Source organism: Diceros bicornis, chromosome 5 (genome assembly GCF_020826845.1).
Source record: "Diceros bicornis minor isolate mBicDic1 chromosome 5, mDicBic1.mat.cur, whole genome shotgun sequence".
Classification (NCBI taxonomy): domain Eukaryota; kingdom Metazoa; phylum Chordata; class Mammalia; order Perissodactyla; family Rhinocerotidae; genus Diceros; species Diceros bicornis.
This window is the reverse complement of record NC_080744.1, coordinates 13780607-13800462: the sequence shown is the minus strand read 5'-3', so window position 1 is coordinate 13800462 and position 19856 is coordinate 13780607. Positions and strand designations below refer to the sequence as shown.

Below are 19856 nucleotides of genomic sequence, written 5' to 3'. Positions count from 1 at the left end.
GTCTTCCTCAGCAAAAAGAGGAGGATTGGCATGGATGTTAGCTCAGGGCTGATCTTCCTCACAAAAAAAAAAAAAGTACATATAGAGCTCAGAATGCCTTACTGAAAGATAATCATATGACTCCACCTAGGCTCAATTATGATACATAGAAGTGGTAAGTTTCCTTTCCTTCATTTGAGATTCAGTGTAAATTCATATGGCACAAAATCATGTTACAGGACAGCCATAAAAGCTTAAGGATTTTATACCTTAGTAAAAACAGACTGTTGAGAGCATAATGAAAACAATCTTCTTAATATTCACCAAAAACTTTAAGTATATGACATAAAAATCATCAGTCCTTTAGTCAAATGCTTTGCAATACAAATCTATTTCTCTTATCTCCATATATTATCTTCATCCATAAAAATCTGATTCATTTTTTAAGAACTAAGACATTAAGTAATTTTTTATTAAGTTTAGCTATTAGAGAATCACTACTGCCTTTAATTTTATTAATAATAATCTATAATAGCTGACTTACAGACTTTTTCCTCTTAAAGAATTTTTTTTTTTTTTTGCTGAGGAAGATTCGCCCTGAGCTAACATCTGTTGCCAATCTTCCTCTTTTTTTGCTTGAGGAAGATTAGCCCTGAGCTAACATCTGTGCCAATCTTCCTCTACTTTGTATGTGGGTCGCTGCCACAGCATGGCTGATAAGTGGTGTAGGTCTGCGCCCAGGATCTGAACCTAGGCAGCTGAAGAGGAGCACGTCAGACTTGAACACTATGCCATGGGGCCGGGCCCTAAAGAATTTTTTTTCAATAAAAGTATTTTATAGTGATATTCATGCCTGAAAAGAGGCTATTTAATTTTTGTTCTTATCTCCTATATTAGATTTCTTTTGTAGTTTCTGAAATTATTATAAGAAAATAAAAGGAGATTTCAGGACTAGAAACATCCTTTTGATAGAACACAGCTATACTTAACATTAATAGTGTGATAATATATGCAAACTTCACCTTTAGAAAACACTGTTGAATAGTTTGAGTATATGGAGTTGTACTCTTTGCTGAATTTTATACCTTTTAAACAGAAATCAATCCTAGAACTGCTTTAGTTTCTTAGACAAACACTCCTGTACTAATACTAATGCCACTGATTGATTAGAATTCTTAATAAAACTTCCTAGTAGAGTTCTAGAAATAGTCACTATGTATAGTAAATATAGGTTACATACATATTAAAAACTCTTAGAAGTTGAATTATCCAAAAATCATATTGAGGCAAAAGGCCTAAAACAAGTTCTCCATACATATCAAATTCTATTTTTAGAATTTTTGTATGGAACTCTATTTTTGATGACTAAAGAGAAATAAGAAAGAAAAAGTGTGGTCACACTTCTTTTACGTACTGTAATCTTTTGAACACACAGCAGTCTGATTAATAGCTTAAAGAAAACTAGAATAAGGCTTGTATGGGAAACACCTCTGGTTCACTGGCAAGCATGATGTTTAGAAACTCTTCATTCCTTTGAAAGGACAGTGGGCCTCCAGATTAAGACAGAGACACATATGGTGGTATTCTTTTGAGTCACAGGCTGGGAGGGTTATGCAGGGGATCTCTAAACCGGTGAGAAAACTTCTCAGGCATTTTATTATTTCCACTTTGAAATTCCACTTTTTTCAAGGTTCAGTAATGTCTCTACACTATCTAAAAATTTAGAGTTTGATAGTATTAATATTTGTATTAGAGTAGAACATAAAACCCAACATTTGTTTTTTTTAATTCACCCATTTTAAGTGTACAGTTATATGAATTTGGCAATTGTACATAGTCCTATAATCAATGACACAATCAAAATATAGAACAGCCCGTCACCATTAACAGCTTTCTTGTGCCTACTTGCAGTTGATCCCCTCTCCTGACCCCCAGCCCCAGGTAATCACTGATCTGCTTTGTCACTATAGTTTTGTCTTTTCTAGAATTTCCTATACATGGAATAACAAAGTATAGTATGTAGTCTTTTGTTTTTCTTTTTTTTAAACTTATGCTTTTTATTATTTATTTATTTATTTTGTAGTGTGTAGTCTTTTGTATTTGACTCCTTTCACTTAGCACGTTTTTGAGTCACCTATGGTTTTGCATATATTAACATTTAATTCTTTTTTATTGCTGAGTACTATTCCAACAAATGTTCAATGAATGAATACATTACAATTTGATTATCCATTCACTGACTGATCGATCTTTGGGTTGTTTTCAATTTTTAGCTATTGTGAATAATACTGCCATGAACTTTCACATACAACTGTCTGAAGTAAATACCTAGGAATGGTCATATGGTAAATGTATGTTTAATTTTAAAAGATACTGTCATATTTTTGCAGAGTGGCTCTACCATTTTGCATTCCATTAGTAATGTATGATATTTCCAGTTGCTCTAACCCTCTTCAACACTTGGTATTGTCAGTGTTTTTAATGTGAGCTGTTTTATTATGTGTGTAGTGGTATCTCGTGGTTTTTATTTACATTCCCTGATTACCAGTAATGTTGAGTATCGTTTCATCTACATTTATTTTTTAAGGACAACTATAGTAAAAGGTGTTTACTATAAAATAAGAATTTTCTTTGGTATTTCTCTTTGAATAATTTAAATTCTGTAATGATAAGACTGGATTTGACCCCACTGGCTTCTGTCCTCCAATCAGCCCCTATTCTGCAGTGGGGCACGCTAAAGTTCTTAATTATCCTCTGACAGGAAAGCTGTGGAAAAGAAGAGGTAGGATCTGAAAACAGAGAATGGGTTCCGGCCTACTGAGTATTCCACTGGCCAAATTTCATTTGTTGGATTTGGCTGAGGAAATGCGCCTAATTCAGACACGCAGAAATCATTGCTGTAGTTTTGCACGTTCCACAAGATGCAAAAACCACCTTACTGATATTTAAACTGAAATGGACAATCACCCATCAAAAGGCATCTGACTGCAGTGGGAACCAGAATGAATTTGGACCATACAGTGGAACCCCTGAACTACGGGCCACTCTGGTCACTGCACTAATCTTGCAATAACGTTAACTCTGCATTTCACGATTGAATTTCTTGGACCCCACTTGTCATATTATCATTGGGTCTGACCACACATAAAATGTTGCTGAAAAGCATAATTTACTGTATAAATACAGAATATTAGTATATTGGCAACTAGGGCTTCTATTAGGCAATGTTCTTTACCTTTTCTATAATAAATACTCTGCCAAAGAAATCTATAAAAATCTAGGCTGACTCTGAATGACAATGAATAAGGTATAGAGCAGTTCTTCTTAACTTTTTTTTTCAGTTATCCACTTAAAAATCACTGCAGGAAATGCTCTGGTGCAAATGTATTCAAAATTTTGCATACAATATTCGGAGTTCATAGAGTCCCCAAAGCTTATCCATATGGACTCCAGGTCAAGAAAACTCTTATATTAATGTTTTCTTTTCCTCCATTGTTACATAAAGATGAATGAAAAAATCATACTTAAATAGTAATAAGTAATACTTAAAATCTATCAAATAAAATTCTCAACAGATTCTTTGGTGGCTTAAAAAATGCGTTTAAGGAATACACTCCCTTGAGTAACTTTACCAGTAACCGTTGCAACTTCAGCAGAGAAAGCTTGTTGATTAAGACTGCTTGTTTCAGAATCTATGTGAAGCGTGGTTAGACTAGCCACTTCTTGCTCTTCAGCACTCTGATGATGGCCAGAACCTGAATCCACGTCAGCAGAGGATGCAATCCCAGCATCAGCTCCAAAGCCAAAATCTACAGAAAAAAGAAGTGCTAGTATATAGACGGCCCAATTACAAAACAAAAATATTCACAAGAGAGACACAGCTACTTCAGCAAAGTGATTAAACACCACCCTTCCCATAAATCTGTTCTACTTACATACCACTCAGGCAAGTGTACATAACATTAACACTTTGAAGTTTATAATAGAAACCAATTTTTAAAGGTTCTCACAGCTTACAATTAACAACAATAATGATAAAAGACAGCCCAACAAATGATATAGCATCACTATTCTTATCCATGTTTTCTGACAGCTGGTAATACAGTCAAGTACCACTTAACGACAGGGATACTTTCTGAGAAATGTGTCATTAGGCGATTTTGTCATTGTGCAAACATCATAGAGTCTACTTACACAAATCTAGATGGTACAGCCTACTACACACCTAGGCTATATGGTACTAATCTTATGGAACCACCGTTGTGTATGTGGTCCGTCGAAATGTCGTTATGTGGCTCATGACTGTACACTTATTGCTTTTCACGTATTTCATAACCTCTAGTAGAGGTATATACAATAAAAATGGCACATATATGGTAAAAATCATTTTTCTCTTAAATCATATTCCTAGTCTGAGATCAGAGAAGTATATAACCCATGAAGGCAGGAAACACTAACTCTCCAATGCATCTCCTAGCTCTTCGCAAACTTTGACTTCCTTTTCTAAAATTTTGGTATCCTTCACTGACTGCCAAGTGTAATACAGAATTATAAGCTATGTGGCAGTGATATGGCACCAAATAACATCACTGATGTCATTTTAACATGAAGTGATTATTCAAGAGTTCTGGTACTGTAGCACTGAACATAATTGTATTGAACATACTGAAGCACTGAATGTAACTAGACAGTGGTTCCCAAATATGAGTGCACGAAACAGCGTCAACTCATAACCATGATTGTCCTTTATTCTAATATCAAGTGCATCCTAAATTTTTTTCCTTTCTAAATTTTTGGTCTTAAAATATTATTTGTTTTATCAAAGGACAGTGTTTTTTGTTTTTTAAAATACCTTTAGTTTGGCAAAGTAAAATTGTCCCAACTTGAAGTGATTCCTTAAAATTTCCTTTGGAATTTCACTGAGAAATGAAATCAACGTATGTGGGAACCTCTGTCTAAGTAACGTTAGAGAGGAAGGTGATGGTTATATAACCTATAAGTCAGTCTCTCACCGAAAACAATCAACAAAAAAACATACTGCTCAAATAGACAAAGATACTTGCTGTCAAATTTTCGGCCATCGTACTGGAAAGCGCTGAAAGAATCTGAATGACTGTCTGAGCTGATAAGATCACTGCTCCCTGCACTAGCAGGAGAAGTCCATTCTGAGGGCACACCTGGGTCGTCAATAGGGCGCATTTGGCTTTGCTTGTTTAGAATATCAGGGAGGTCTTTGGGAATTTCGAGGCTGCCTGGACTACTTCCTCTTCTTGTCATAGTCTGAAAATTCAAGAAACATTTTACCGTTAAAAAAATGTTTTTTTATTCTCACTAAGCATCTGAAATCTTTAATTCCCAAGACAATCATCACAATAAATGTTGAGATTCGGGGCCTGAGGCAGGAAGGGGAAAAGACACTAACCGAACGATCTACCTAACTTTACGGAGCTGGAGCCTGCACTGCTGTCGGTCTGCCTGAAGCAAAGACCCAGATATCAGACGGTGCTGAGCCCAGACTCTTAAGCCTCAAAAGGATCCATGGAGTGAATATATGTTAAGACAGCAGAAAGAGCAAAGTATTCAAATGGAAAAAGAAGAAGCAAACAGAAAAGATAGTGGAGGGAGGGAAGAATGATGGCAAAGTTGTCACTCCATAATGATTATATATAATGATTCCATAATATTTTCCCATTCAAGAAAAAAACCTAAAAAAATGGAAAATGCAATGGGGCTACACTTTCACTAAAGACGAGCTGAAATCCAAATGGAATATGACCATTGAAAAAAAGCAACTTCAGGGGCCGGCCCGGTGGTGCAAGTGGTTAAGTGCGCGCGTTCCGCTGTGGCGGCCCAGGGTTTGCCGGTTCTGATCCCGGGCGCGCACCAACGCACTGCTTGGCAAGCCATGCTGTGGTGGCGTCCCATATAAAGTGGAGGAAGATGGGCATGGATGTTAGCCCAGTGCCCGTCTTCCTTAGCAAAAAAAAAAAAAAAAACGAGGAGGATTGGCAGATGTTAGCACAGGGCTGATCTTCCTCACAAAAAAAAAAAAAAAGCAATTCCACATATGTTTATCTTGCCTTAACATTTAAGCATTATTAGGAATAAAATTGCTTCCATTTTCACTTTGCCATAATTCTAATATTCAAAAATATAGGTAACTTTAAAATCTATTCCAAAGTTATCTGGATTGATTAAGCAATCAATATTTATGCTATCAAAATTATGAGAGGTGGGTCAGAAGACCTCTACTGTTATCTTTCCTGCTGAGGGCTGGCAATGGACATCAGGGTAGCCTATGAGCGAAGATGAAAGATAGTGGGAGGACTAGGAAGGTAGTGGCTTATATCTAAGTGGTTGAGCAAACAAGTATTCCAATCTTTCACCCTGGTCAAAACTATAAGCCTGCTTGTTCTATGTCTTTGGATAAAAAATATTATGAAAATATAATTTAAAAATCTTAATTCAGAAAACGGGTTAAATTTTGGGGGAAGAGTGTTTTGAACAAAAATTTCTACATATATATTCTATACATATACTTGTACATAGGTATATATCTTAGTTTCTCTACCCTCCTCTCTAAAACCAAATAAATAAAATAACACTTACTGAGGCATTACCACTTCGCAGTCGTTCTGCTATAAACTCATCCATCAGATCAGGAACATTAGCATTGCTGCTGCCAATATCACTATTAAGAGGGGGCAGTTTGGGGCTCATGTCCTCTTTATTGACTAAAAATAAATAAATAACTATATATAGTGAGGAAAGACTTAACTGCATTTTCTAAATTAGAAATAAAAAAAACAACCCAAAACAAATTATCTATGCCATATCAATTATTTGCAAACATGCATTTACGAATAATTTCTCTCCTTTTAGATTTAATTTTAAGAATTAGTAAATTGATATTTACTTTCTTTAACTAAGCAGATGTTAGTCAATCTTCAGTATAACCTTAAACAGCAAGAAAGCTTATAGATAAGCACTAGTTGGAGCTAGGTTAAATCGCCTATAAAGAAACTGGTATATTTATCTCTCTGCCTGCCTCCATGCTTTTATTTAGAGCCTTAATAATTTGAAATTCCACTTTCCCCAAAAGAATTATTTGCAAGGAATATATCCCTTGAAATCTATGCAAATCTCAGTGGGATATAAATGTATTTAAGTTCAGATATTTAGAAATAAAAATTCTATGATTTTGACATAATGTTGTTTCTATTCACTATAAAATCTAACTTCATTGCTTTTAGAAAAAAGAGGCTTATTTTCACAAAGTATTTTCTGTGAAAAAAAGACAATAGTTATTTTAATATTTTATGGCTACATAATGATTTACATTAACAAGAAAGTTTTAAACTTGGGAAACTAACTTATAGAAAATAAGATATTTATTTATTTCACTATTACGTTGTTGAAAAGTTGATTTCTCCACAATTTAAAGAAAATAAGCACTGTTTATATTCCTAATGAACTACAAAGCATTTGAGGTTAAGAAAATATATTGGTCAGGAGCTCATTGTGAAATACCATTATCTTTATATTACTTAGCCAGGCTTTGCTAAGCTGTCACAATACTGCCCCCAAGTGGCATTAATGGCTCAATGCAAGATGCATTATATAGCATTCTGTTAATCATGCTAACAAAACCATGTTAAACAAATAAAATCAAAACCTACCTTACTGCTGAAAGTTAATTTTCTATATCTGTAAAGTTATTTTAAATTTGAATCAAGAGAAAACAGTTACCATAATCTTGCTTTCTGTAATCTGTCCACAGAGGTTCCATATTTAAATAATGATTGGCTATCATGAAACCTTTATGGACATCTAAAATCTCAGAAAAAAGAAAGTAATGATAAGTGTTTCAAGGACATAACTTGCATTCTATACACATGAATGCAAAACTAAAAAGCCTACAGCTTGTTTGGAAATGGCTTAAATGAAAAGTAACTAAATCCACTTTGAGATTAAAGAAATAATTTCCTCTTCAATGATAGTTAACTAAAAATGTTGGTGCTGGTTGTAGGACCTTGATTTCCATTATGTTATATAACGTCAAAGTAATTTTTAACAGATAAAACCAAATAAATCAGCAGTAAAAATGAATGAACTCAATTAGATATAACTGGTGCCCTCTTCAATATAAACTATAGGGGGGCAGGGGAGAAAGTATTCCAACTCCTCAGAAAACTTAATTTCAAGGCTCATGTAGTATACACTCAGAAAAAATAACTGATTTAGATAGCCTCTGAAAGGTCATTAAAATTTTCCTATATCTTCCTCTCTCCTATCTTGTTCAGCAGCAAAGAGGTTTAACTAAATGCCTTATAAGGGAAATTAGTAATTTAAATAAACGTTTTATGCTGGGAAAAATACAGCTGGGAAAAGGCGCATGCATAACCAAACAGAGAGAAAGCAGTGACCATCCCAAAGCTTTTTGATTGCTTATAGCTTGCTTCAGTTGCATTAAGCCAAACTGGTGCTGTCTTTCTCCTTTTGCGCTCTGCACACTGTTAGTGCTCACCTGCAGCTTTCCTTCCAAAATAGCCCATTACATGACTGTACAGATCCCTCAGTGGAGCCTCTGGTGGCATTCTGTTCTGCCTCTGTGGGGAAACATTTGCCTTCGGCTTCGAAAGAGCATGTACAACAGTTTTATAAACGCCACCCAGGGAGCCCTGCTGTAGTCCTGCCTCATGACTTGATGACCTAAGAGTACTACGACTACCTAGCTGATTACTTGCAATTCCTTCTTTTGGTAATACGGTGGTGGGAATCTCTGTAGATTCCTTAACTGTTTTACTACTTACTGCTGCTGCACTAACTGCATCTAGAGGCCTGTACACACCAGGTTTGACTAGCTCTGTAACAGTGTTTGAGCTGGTATGGGGGCTGCTGGTGCTGCTACTGCTACTACTACTAAAGCCACCGAGCTTCCGCAGTCTCATCTTCCATGGAGCCTCTTTGTTTTCCAGAGGATTATAAAACTGAACTGACTCAGTAGATGGTCTAAAAGTAACGTGAACACTATTTCGTTTTTTAGTAGCAATTTTCATGATTTTGGCTCTATGAGTTACTGTTTCAGACAAGCTCCTTTTAGTTGGAGAAAGCTTGCTAGTGTTTGTAACATGAGGCATTCTACGGTTAACAGGTGCTTTTAGTGTAGTTTTCTTGGCATGCATAACATGTGGGACAGTGATTTTTTCATTAATTTGCACACTCTTAACCTTTTCAACTAGTGTTATATCTACACAGGCATCTAATTCTGTGGCTGTTTGTCTATACAGATGTTTCCTCTTTTCTTTATCACAAGGGCTACCCGAACTAGGTTCCGATGACTGTTTATCACAGTTTAGTTGCTTAGATTTTTCAGAAGTTTTTGTTCTCATGAAACTGTCTAACTGGTTAGGTGCAATATTACTCACGAAGACAGCTGAGTTTGGTTCTTTTTGAAATTGTATGTTTTCAGGAGTCCCAACAAAAGAGGTGATATTTTCTGATGTACTTTCCCGGCCTATGTTTTCTAATTTATCTAAGGATGATCTTTTATCCCTATTTACTGCAATAATCACTTCCTGAGAAGCTGCATCTTTACCTAACTCATTTGTACTATGATTTTCCTGGTTTTCCTTAAAATATTCTTTCAGGGAGGAAAGAAGATCATCATCTCCTTCAAGGTCAATGTACTGGATCTGTTCAAAAGCTGAATCTGCAAGTTCTACTGGATCTATTAAGTGACAAAGATGGTCATATATGCTATCACCAACTTCCAGAGAAGACTCTCTACTCTGAGTATCAGTGATGTGGCTTTCAGTGGATCTAGTTACTGAAGAAGCCTCTGTGGCGCTCTGCAAGCTTGGCGCGTGACGGGACGAACTGGCAATGACAGGAACTGCACCTTTGGCTCGTTCAACAGTGAATGGTTCCAAGATGTCAGAAGTGCTGCTACTGCGAGGCAATGGCTGCTCCTCGTTCAAAGCACCAAAAACTTCATTTCCAGTGTCTTCACTTTGTGAAAAATGTCTGACTCTAGTTGGGCGGGGAAGTATTTGAGCATCATCAATATCTGCAAAAAAGAAAAATTATGTAGAGTAGGAACTATATGACTATGAAAAATAAGTATTAATTTCAACCATACCCCGAACATAGGCTTAAAAATAAAAAATCCTGAGATTTTTTGGTAAGCTCAATGAAAGAAAATCTATTAAAAATACAAATCTGTTTATAAATAATGATGGGAACAAGCCAATACAGCATGTAGTGTCAATGAATTAGAAAACTATCAGAATACATTTTAAAATGTTAACATGCAAAGAAACAGACAGTCAGGAGATGAAACATTTGGAAGTGCAGTTAAAGATAGAGCTGTGCCAATAAATCAAGCAATTCAAACTTGCTATTCACTTTTTCCTACTTACTTAAGTTCCAAGCAGAAAAGTGATCTTAACACAGAAAGCAGATCTAAATATCTCATTGCAGGATATTACAGGGTCTCAGAAATTCCTCTGTTTTTCTTACCAGGCAAGAGGCATCATTTTTTCTTCAAATGTTGCCTATCTGTCTGATCACATATTACAAACGGAAATCTCCACCCTCTTCCTAATGTTCTCTTTGTCAGGAAACTATTTATCTGTTTTGCTGAGGTGTTTTACTTCATTTTATTATAGTATTAAAATCTATTTATCCTTCCCAAATAAAATCAATACATTGTTTAAAAAATTATTTATACTTTTTCATTTCTGACACAAACACCATTTAATCTACTAGGAAGAAACCTCTGCCTATCATCGGCCCTTTCCATTAAATAACATCAACCTCTAAAAACCGTGCCTGTGTCTACTTACATCTCTTTTTAAGAATCACAGATTTTAGAGTCAAAATGGACATGACAGATTATCTAATTTAACTCTGAGGAAAGTGAAGCCACTTTCTCACATTTATAATCATCAAGTCTGAGAAGCAGGCTGTGTTCCATGACATTCACTGCACCGTTTTTGCTGCCTGAAGTGCTAAGTATACGGTAAATCCTCAAAAATCTTCATGAAATTGAAAATCACAAGATGAAGTACTATTTAACTGTACAGATATACACAAATTAGTAATTTTAGAAGTAAAATACAGAGTCTACGAATCCATCATGGCCTTTACATTACCTCGAAATAACTAAAAAAAATTTTTTTAGGAAGCCAGCAAAACATAATGTAAAAAGGACAAAGAGTCAAAAAGTTAGATGTTGCTACTCATTGGGCTTGCAATGCAAAGGTTACGTAAGTAAAAGAACTACAACTAAACAATCAGAATGAGAATATTTAGATCCAGAGTAAAACTGACTTGTCCAAGATGACAAAATAATTTAGTGATGGTGCTAGGTCTAGAACTTAGGTTTTCTTACTCTACACTCTGAGACCAGCTTTCTCATTTTAAAATGGGGATAGTAATTCAACATATTCTCAGGATCCATGCTGTGGATGAAAGGAAGCTGGTCCTTCTGCCACTTCATTCATAACACCCTCTTTGTAGCAGATCCAAAAGGAGCCACTCTGTACTAAATTCAGATCAAGAAAAGTTTGTACTACGCCAAGATTTCACTATATTCCTGAAGATATACATTTATACTCCCAACATAGGTCAAATATTCCCTGTCTCCTAAAGTTGAAACAATTAGCTTCTTTTATCGTTGAGGGGAATATAATACTTTAAAAAATGACATTGGCTTTCTTCTTCATATATGTGACTTAGAAATTCTTCTAATTGAAAAGCAAAACATTTCCTCAGAAACTCCACATTTATGCATTTATACTATTAGTTATTATTGCAGGAGATAACTAATTCATATTTGTGCATCTTAATGAATGTAATAAGTATTTTGTTTTGTTATATCTCCCATAGTAGATTATAAGAACCTCTGCCTAGAATAATATTCAACATGTACCCCAACTTTCTTTCCACACAATATTCTAATAGGACTCAGCAAAAGATAAAGACTATATAACTTTTCTATAAAAATTCTTAAGAATTATACAGTTGGAATTGTATTTTATCAGCTCCAAATTCAAAATCAACATCTTAAAACCTTATTAAAATCTCATGTTATGAGACTAGCAAATATAAGAACTTCAGGAAAAAAGTAGAATATTAGTTTTAATTTTTAGTTTCCTTTATTGATATTCCATAATTTTTCCATTCTAAAGAAGCCAGTAAAGACTGTGAAGTTCTGTTTTTCGGAATTTCTTCCCAAACTCAATCCTTACTCTGCATATTAGAAAATTTAACCATTATTTCAGCCTAAGTGTTTTTTTCCTAAACTTTCAGTGTTTCATTTAGATATGAATATCTAAAACTTTCACACAAATTTAAAAGGGCAGGAGCTTTGGGGCTGGCCCGGTGGCACAAGCGGTTAAGTGCGCGCACTCCACTGTGGCAGCCTGGAGCTCGCCGGTTCAGATCCTGGGTGCGCACTGACACACCGCTTGGCAAGCCATGCTGTGGTGGCGTCCCATATAAAGTGGAGGAAGATGGGCACGGATGTTAGCCCAGGGCCAGTCTTCCTCAGCAAAAAAAAAAAAAACAGAGGAGGATTGGTAGATGTTAGCACAGGACTGATCTTCCTCACAAAAAAAAATTAAAAAAAAAAAAATAAAAGGGCAAGAGCTTTAAAAAAATGAAAGAATATTTTTCTATCAGTAATGTACTGTTAGACAATTTAAATTTAAACAAAAACCTTTTTGAAAGTTTTAAGCTTTAAATATAGTTCCTACATGGGCATACGACAATACTAATTGCATAAAATCAAAGAAGAAAATAGCTGACAGGAAACCAATGTCAGCACTTGAATTAGGCACAATTGACTCTAACAAGCCTTAAATTTAAAGAAATATATCTGAAGCTTGTTAAGGAGAAAAAGACTAAATAACAGCTAAACCATATATAGACTTTTCTATATGCTAGACATTGTTCTAAACATCTTACCTATATTAACTCATTTAATCCTCACAACAACCCTGTGAAGTAGGTGTTGTTATCTCCATTTTATAGACGAAGAAACTATTTAAGTGACTTGCCTGAGGTTACACAGCTAGAAAGTGGAGAGCTGGGATTTGAAGTAAGGCAAAAATTAATCCATGTTCTTAATTATCTTGAATATATGTTATATATTCATGAAATAATTCATTAATTTTTTTAAAAATTGTATTATTAAAAAATTATAAAGCAGCACAGTGATTTATCTCTATAAAGATAAGAATCTTAGAAATCAAAATTTAGTCAAATACAAATATTAGTAAATTATACAGAAGAAAACAACTAACAAACTTCATACTGGATTGCTGAAAATAATGGTGGCATCAGGTTTAAACAAAAACGGCCTTAAAACAATTTAATTATGCTGCTTATATTTTACCTTGAAAAACAGCAGCCTCTAAATTAAAGTATTTTAATCTAAAGTATTAGTTAACCATTGAATGAGCAAAACAAGAAAAATATTTTTAACAAACTAAAAAAAAAAACTTTTGAGAAAATGCTTCCTATAAAGCCTACAAAGTACTAGAAATGTCAAGTTTCACCTCTGGATTTGCTTAATAATATCTAGGATTAAAGTGTTGGAGATTATTTCTGGATTAAGCAGTTTTTTCTGAATGTTCTGTTTCAAAGAAAAGTTTTCTTTGCTATTTCAAAAGATAAGCTGTAAATTAAAGTGTAGTATTAGCTTGTAACATGTAAAAAAAACTCTTCCTGGGCTGGCCCGGTGGCACAAGCGGTTAAGTGCGTGTGCTCTGCTTCGGCGGGCTGGGGTTCAGATCCTGGGTGTGCACCGACACACCGCTTGTCAAGCCATGCTGTGGCAGCGTCTCATATAAAGTAGAGGAAAATGGGCACGGATGTTAGCTCAGAGCCAATCTTCCTCAGCAAAAAGAAGAGGAGGACTGGCATCGGATGTTAGCTCAGGGCTGATCTTCCTCACAAAAAAAACCAACAACAACAACAAAAAAATTCTTCCTATTAGAATTATGTTTCTTCAGGATTTTGTTTGTATTAACATCACAATATCCCCATTGCTTGAAATAGCTCGTCACATAGTAGGGGCTCAATAAATACTGGCAGAAGGAAAGCATGTCTTTTGTATTAAAAATTAGTAGCTGTTAATTAGTAAAATATCAAGCTAGTTCCTCAGGAAAAAAACCTCTTACGTTATAATACTAACATACTACTAGGAAATTTTAATAATTTCTAAAATGAGGTACAGAATTAAGTGTCAAAATCTCTTTTACCAAAGTTAAATTCTATTCTTGGTCAATTACAACCATTAGCTATCAGTAATATTTTTACAGCTCCTAAATTCATAAAATCATTTATATTAGTAACGTAGAAATTGATGCTATTTTGAAGCTCAGGTTTTGTTCAGGAATTACTTAAAGGAAATGACAATGTCCTTTACGTAATTAAAATTTTTCTTGCCTATTTGGGCAACAATGGCAACATACCTTCATGGTAAGTAAGAAGTATAGAGCATCTACGTTTCCAATTTTATTACTAACAGATGCTAGTCAACACTATATACCTTTTTAAGACTAGATCTTCAGTTTGCAGGTAATTCAAAGCAGTATCTACACCACTAAAAGCATATGAGAAGACTGAAAAGCAAGAAACCAAGCTCAAATAATTAATTTTAATTTTACACCACTAAAACTGAAACACTAAACTATCTTCTACTCTTTATCTTCCTAATACTGCTTCTCTGACTCTTAAATTCTGGAAACAAACGACCAATATATTGTTTATAAGAAAATTACAGTTTTGTTTATGAACATGTTATATAATGCCATGTTTAAGTTCATTTCAAATTTTTCTTGAGATGTATTTTTCAAAAAATTAACACAAATTATTTCAGGAAAAAATCTAACTTAGAATTATGCTAGAACCAGCAGATTATAGGTGGAAAATCTGTAAAACATTACTATCACATACTGACAACATAAAGAAAGAAATTCCTTGATTGTGTAGAGAAGGGTCTACTTGTTTGATTAGAGATGGAAAATTCTCCTGATTAGGCAGAATTTAGGAACTGGATGGGGCGTGAGAGATACCATCCTCTTTCTCTTGATACTCAGAAAATAGAAGTAGGAAGATCTAGATACTTTGCTTTACAGAGCTCCATTCAAATAATGAAGCACTGTTAGTAACGTGAGCAGCCTATGTAATACGGCCTAGACAAACTAGTCTCGCAGCAACAATTACGGTAAACACATCAGCAGTTTTGAGAACTCACTGGAAGAAAGGGGGTCTGTAAACTTAATTTCAGGGTGAGAAACCCATAGTATTTGATTAGGCAGTAATAAGAAACAGTTGCAAAAGTATATACAAAGTCAGTTGCCCACTATGCTTATCTTCTTTTTCATCCTTTCTTTTATATCCCTTCTTTCAAAAAGTATTCTTTTTGGCAGTAAAAGCTGATTTGCTTAAGAACAACTATTGAGATTTCTGGCTTCTCTCTACTCTGTTTATCAGGGAAATCAAGCCCGCTGGGCTGGGCTGCCAGGCGTGTACAGGCATGACCTAGTGCAGGAGAAAGGACGACGAGTGTGTGGCTGGCCCAGACACCAGTATTACTTGCAGAGCTTTAAAAAATAACATAGATGCTTGTGCAACTCCCAGCATAGTATATCAAAACCTGATGCAGGAGCCTGGGAAAAAATATTTTTTCAACATCAGGTGAGTCTGATGCTAAGAACTAACGTCGCTGACATAGTGCCAATGCCCTTAACTAGCCCCTAGAGCTTAAGAAAAGCTCTTCAAGGATATTCAGCTATTCAACCAGTTTAGTCAATATAAAGCTATATCATATGGCATCACATTCACAACAGTGTGAGTAGAATGGACATCTAACCAAGAATAGTGGAGGAGAAAAAAATGGCTGGACAAAAGTGGGGAACTTTGAAAACTGACGGTCTATTCTTAAAAATCTTAGTATGTTAAAAAACAAAAAAGGAATTAAAAGGAGTTTCCTTTTGGGGCGGGCCTGGTGGCATAGTGGTTAAGCTGGTGCACTCCACTTCGGTGGCCTGGGGTTTGCAGGTTTGGATCCCGGGCGCAGACCAACACACAACTTATCAAGACATGCTGTGGCAGGTGTCCCACATATACAGTAGAGGAAGCTGGGCATGGATGTTAGCCCAGGGCCAATCTTCCTCAGCAAAAAGAGGAGGATTGGCAACAGATGATAGCTCAGGGCTAATCCTCCTCACCGAAAAAAAGGAGTTTCCTTTTACCCCCATAAGTGTTCAAAAGTATCAGGTAAATATTTTTCTGAAAAATGCTACTTCTAACCAAAAGCTAGAGTGATTATTTATAAGTAGCTTCATTGTTTTTTGTGTGAAGTAGTTACAGAAACCTCCACTCCTGATCTTAGATGATGTGCCCAAGAAATAGTTTATTATGAGTTCAATTAAGCCTGCTCACATGAGGGATATAAACTATGAAAAACTTTTTTTTTTCCCTCTGTGTAGTTCACTTTCTTCATTAATACTCTCTGGATGTTAAACTAAGGTAAAATTTACTCAAACCTTGGAAGAAAACATAAGCAAATAAATCGTTTGATTGGTTAAGGATTGAAGTGGTGATTTTCTAAATTTAGCACTATTTAAAATAAAATCCCTGTTCATATAACTTCTTTTTCCTCTCCCTATCTCTTTCTCTCTCTCTCCCCCACCCCCTCCCCTCCTCCTTCCCTTCCCTTCTCCCCGCCCCCTCAATGCACTGAACACCTGAAGAAGCAAACTCCAGGCCTTCAACTGGCCTCCAAGAACCACAGAGGCAATAAAAAATCCAGTAACTCAGGTTTCTTCTGTGTAAGCTTGTATAAGAATAATCATGTCCAATTTTCATAGAGCTAACTTTTAAAATTATGAAGTTAGTCTGATGTCTTCCAAATTTGTTCTCTGCAGAACTTTAATGCTATAGGATGTCCATATGTGTATCTGGAAAAGTTCTCCATGCTTAAATAAGTTTGAGAAACACTGGATTAAACAATTGTTGTTTTAACAGGACTTCTGGGGGCCTTTAATAAAATGATATACACTAGGAATCTTTAACCCTTTATATACCTACTAATACCTCCTGGAAAGTGTTCTAAATGTACACGTCAGCTTGGAAAATGCTGAATTCATTCACAAGTCAGTTCTCAGGCAAGGAGGGTTTTTGCTGCTACTTTACGTGATCCTTGACACTCGCTTTCAAATTCTAAGAGAAAAATGATTTTTACTCAAAAAAACTAAGTCTAATTATGGTTTTATATTTTATATGTACACATGCACAAAAGACTGAAGGCAACTATATTTTAATTTATTGATAAATAAGCATTGGTTTGAAGGATTATGTATATTTTTTCACATACTTTTCCATAGAGTCCATATTTTCTAAAATTAACATGTATTATTTTGATAATCAAATATAAAGTTTGTTCTGATTTAATGACTGCTGTCTCACTATTATCTAAATTTTAAATCTATCATAGACGGCATTTTACCCCAAATGGGGGAAATGAAAACAATAACAGATAAAACTCCCATTTAGAAAATTCCTTTCAAATATCCTTCATAAAACACTTCCCTCATCACACCATAAAAAGGTAATCTTTCTGAATTATGTATTTACAGCAAAGCAAGCATTCTGAAATAGGAAGTTAACCTGATTAAGGCACTATTTTAGAACATTTTAAAGGGAACAACCTCACCTTTATTTTAGCTTTTTAATAATATTTTAGCACTTAATGTGCATATTTACCAAAATATTAAGTTGCAGACAAGAAATTTTGTAAAGCCCTTAAGATTCTGAGAAAAAAATAAATCTTCCTGACAGTTTTAAGACAGCAGTAGAATATTTGATCCAAACATTTAAGAATTAGTAGCAAAAACTCATTTTAATTTTTCTAAATGTGTCAAAAATGGTTTGCATTAAATGCTTGAAGTATATCTAAAAAAAAAAGCTTGAAGCAGAAAAATACAACTAAGAGAAGTTTACAACAAATTGGGAGTTTCTTTTAGCTATATCTAACTTAGTTATCAGGACAGAAACATTGTTTTCTTTGCCAATTTAAGTACCTAAATTATAACCTGACGTAAGCAACCAAAATCAGTGCTACTTACTTAAGAAGCTACAGTGCTTAAATGGAGCACCAAAGAGACAAATTATCCTACTTCTTTATTGGTAGCTAAGCATCACATGTAACAAAAATATGTGCTTCCTTCCATATTTAAAATTTATTATTCCATTTATATATTTTCTAAGCTAACTACTTTTTGTATTGATAGCTTAAATTATTCAGGTAGCCTGATTTTACTATATTTTAATATATTCATTCATCAAATACTTATTGAGCATCCAGGTTTGGATTTGAGGTAAAATTTCCTATTTTATTATTGTCATCAATAAAACTGCAAAATCAACTACCAATTTCACTATAAAATTCATTAGAAATTCATTATTTCTTATTAATTGTATTTTGGTTTCAAAAATAATATTGAACACCCTTCAAATATATCAAAAAGAATATGTTGAAGTAACTTTTTCCCAATCAAGGTATCCTGAGCTAGAAAACACAAACACATTACATCTGACAACTGAATTTTTTCTCGTTTTGAGAAAAGCAAATACTAAGTTTTTACATTTAGAGTATTTCCAAAGAACACCAAACATAATAGTGTCTGTGTATCTACATATATTTAACTCTCAGTTATGTACCCCCCACTCACTTGGGAGAAATCTCTGATCTTAATGAGACTAGGGATGGTGGAAGGGACTTCACCTGAAATATCATTATTAATAAAAATGCACCTTCCCTCGAATAAGCCTATAGTCTCTTAGGAACTGAAAGGGTACGGAGATAGGTTGTTTAAAAAGAAAAAAATCAGCAACCTCACCAAAAGTGGCAATGTCAGGGAAACACTTCCAAGAAGAGTGACAGGAAAGTACCCAAGAATGCACAAGTAACTTTCTTTGAGTTAGCACATTTTGCATAGTAACTACATTCAACACAAGTTTGCTTTTGTCTAAAAGAACAGACACTGTATAATTTCACTCATGCAAAATCAAAAAAAAAAAAGAAAAAACTAATCTATGGTGATAGAAATCAAAAAGTGGTTGTGTGTGTGTGAAGGGTACTGACTTGAAAGTGTCACTAGGGAATTTTGGGGGTAATGGAAAAATTCTATATTTTGTTTGGGGTGATGGTTAATAGGGGTGTATACAATTCTCAAAACTCAGTGAACTGAACTGAACTGAACCCAGGATCCATGCATTTTACTATACATAGATTAAACCTTATTAAAGAGCAGACCATCCCAGTACTGGGGATCAAGGACCTGAGGCACAATTGGAAAGCTGAGTAAGTTTTGAGGCTCCTTAGAAATTGAGGCTTCACAGAATCGTTTCTTTATTTGGTTTAAAAATCAGTGATTTCTTAGAATTCTATATGCTATTATAACCTAATATAAATGCAAACATTTATTCCAAAGTAACTTTCAGATTATATACTTTCCTCGATTATGTATTTCCCTTGCTTATACTATAGATAATGGAGAATGCATTATTCAAGATTTACCATATCTTTAGTCAAAACAATAGGAAATTAAAAGTCAAGGCTCTGATTATCTTCCATGTCATCTTTTGTGAGACATCTATAATGACATAAATATATATATTACAACTTATTTTAACCACCTAAGAAGAAAAAAATCAAATGTAAACAGAAAAAAATTGGCCATTTACAACAAAAATATTGGACATTGGCACAGCACTAAACTTAGCACTTCCAGAATGAACTGCAAGGATAGCATTAGAGTTCAAATAACTCAAATGTTGATTTCTCAACCACTTTCCCA

At 34.6% G+C, this 19856-nt stretch overlaps 1 protein-coding gene across 6 annotated transcripts in view; it reads right to left on the bottom strand.

Moving 5' to 3' along the window:
* RALGAPA1 (Ral GTPase activating protein catalytic subunit alpha 1) overlaps positions 1–19856 on the bottom strand; it is a 247265-nt gene that overhangs the window by 132658 nt on the left and 94751 nt on the right. For 4 of the 6 annotated variants that reach the window (XR_009220006.1, XM_058540714.1, XM_058540715.1 and 1 more), the window contains 4 exons: positions 8507–10048; positions 6589–6713; positions 5043–5259; positions 3612–3788 (listed from right to left, as the gene is read on the bottom strand). Coding sequence is in view for 5 of the 6 variants with exons in the window: in XM_058540714.1 (XP_058396697.1) it covers positions 3612–3788; positions 5043–5259; positions 6589–6713; positions 8507–10048 (2061 nt within the window). In the remaining variant the exon portion in view is untranslated. The remainder of the gene's footprint in view (positions 1–3611; positions 3789–5042; positions 5260–6588; positions 6714–8506; positions 10049–19856) is intronic. The other 2 variants (XM_058540717.1, XM_058540718.1) reach the window with 2 other exon arrangements.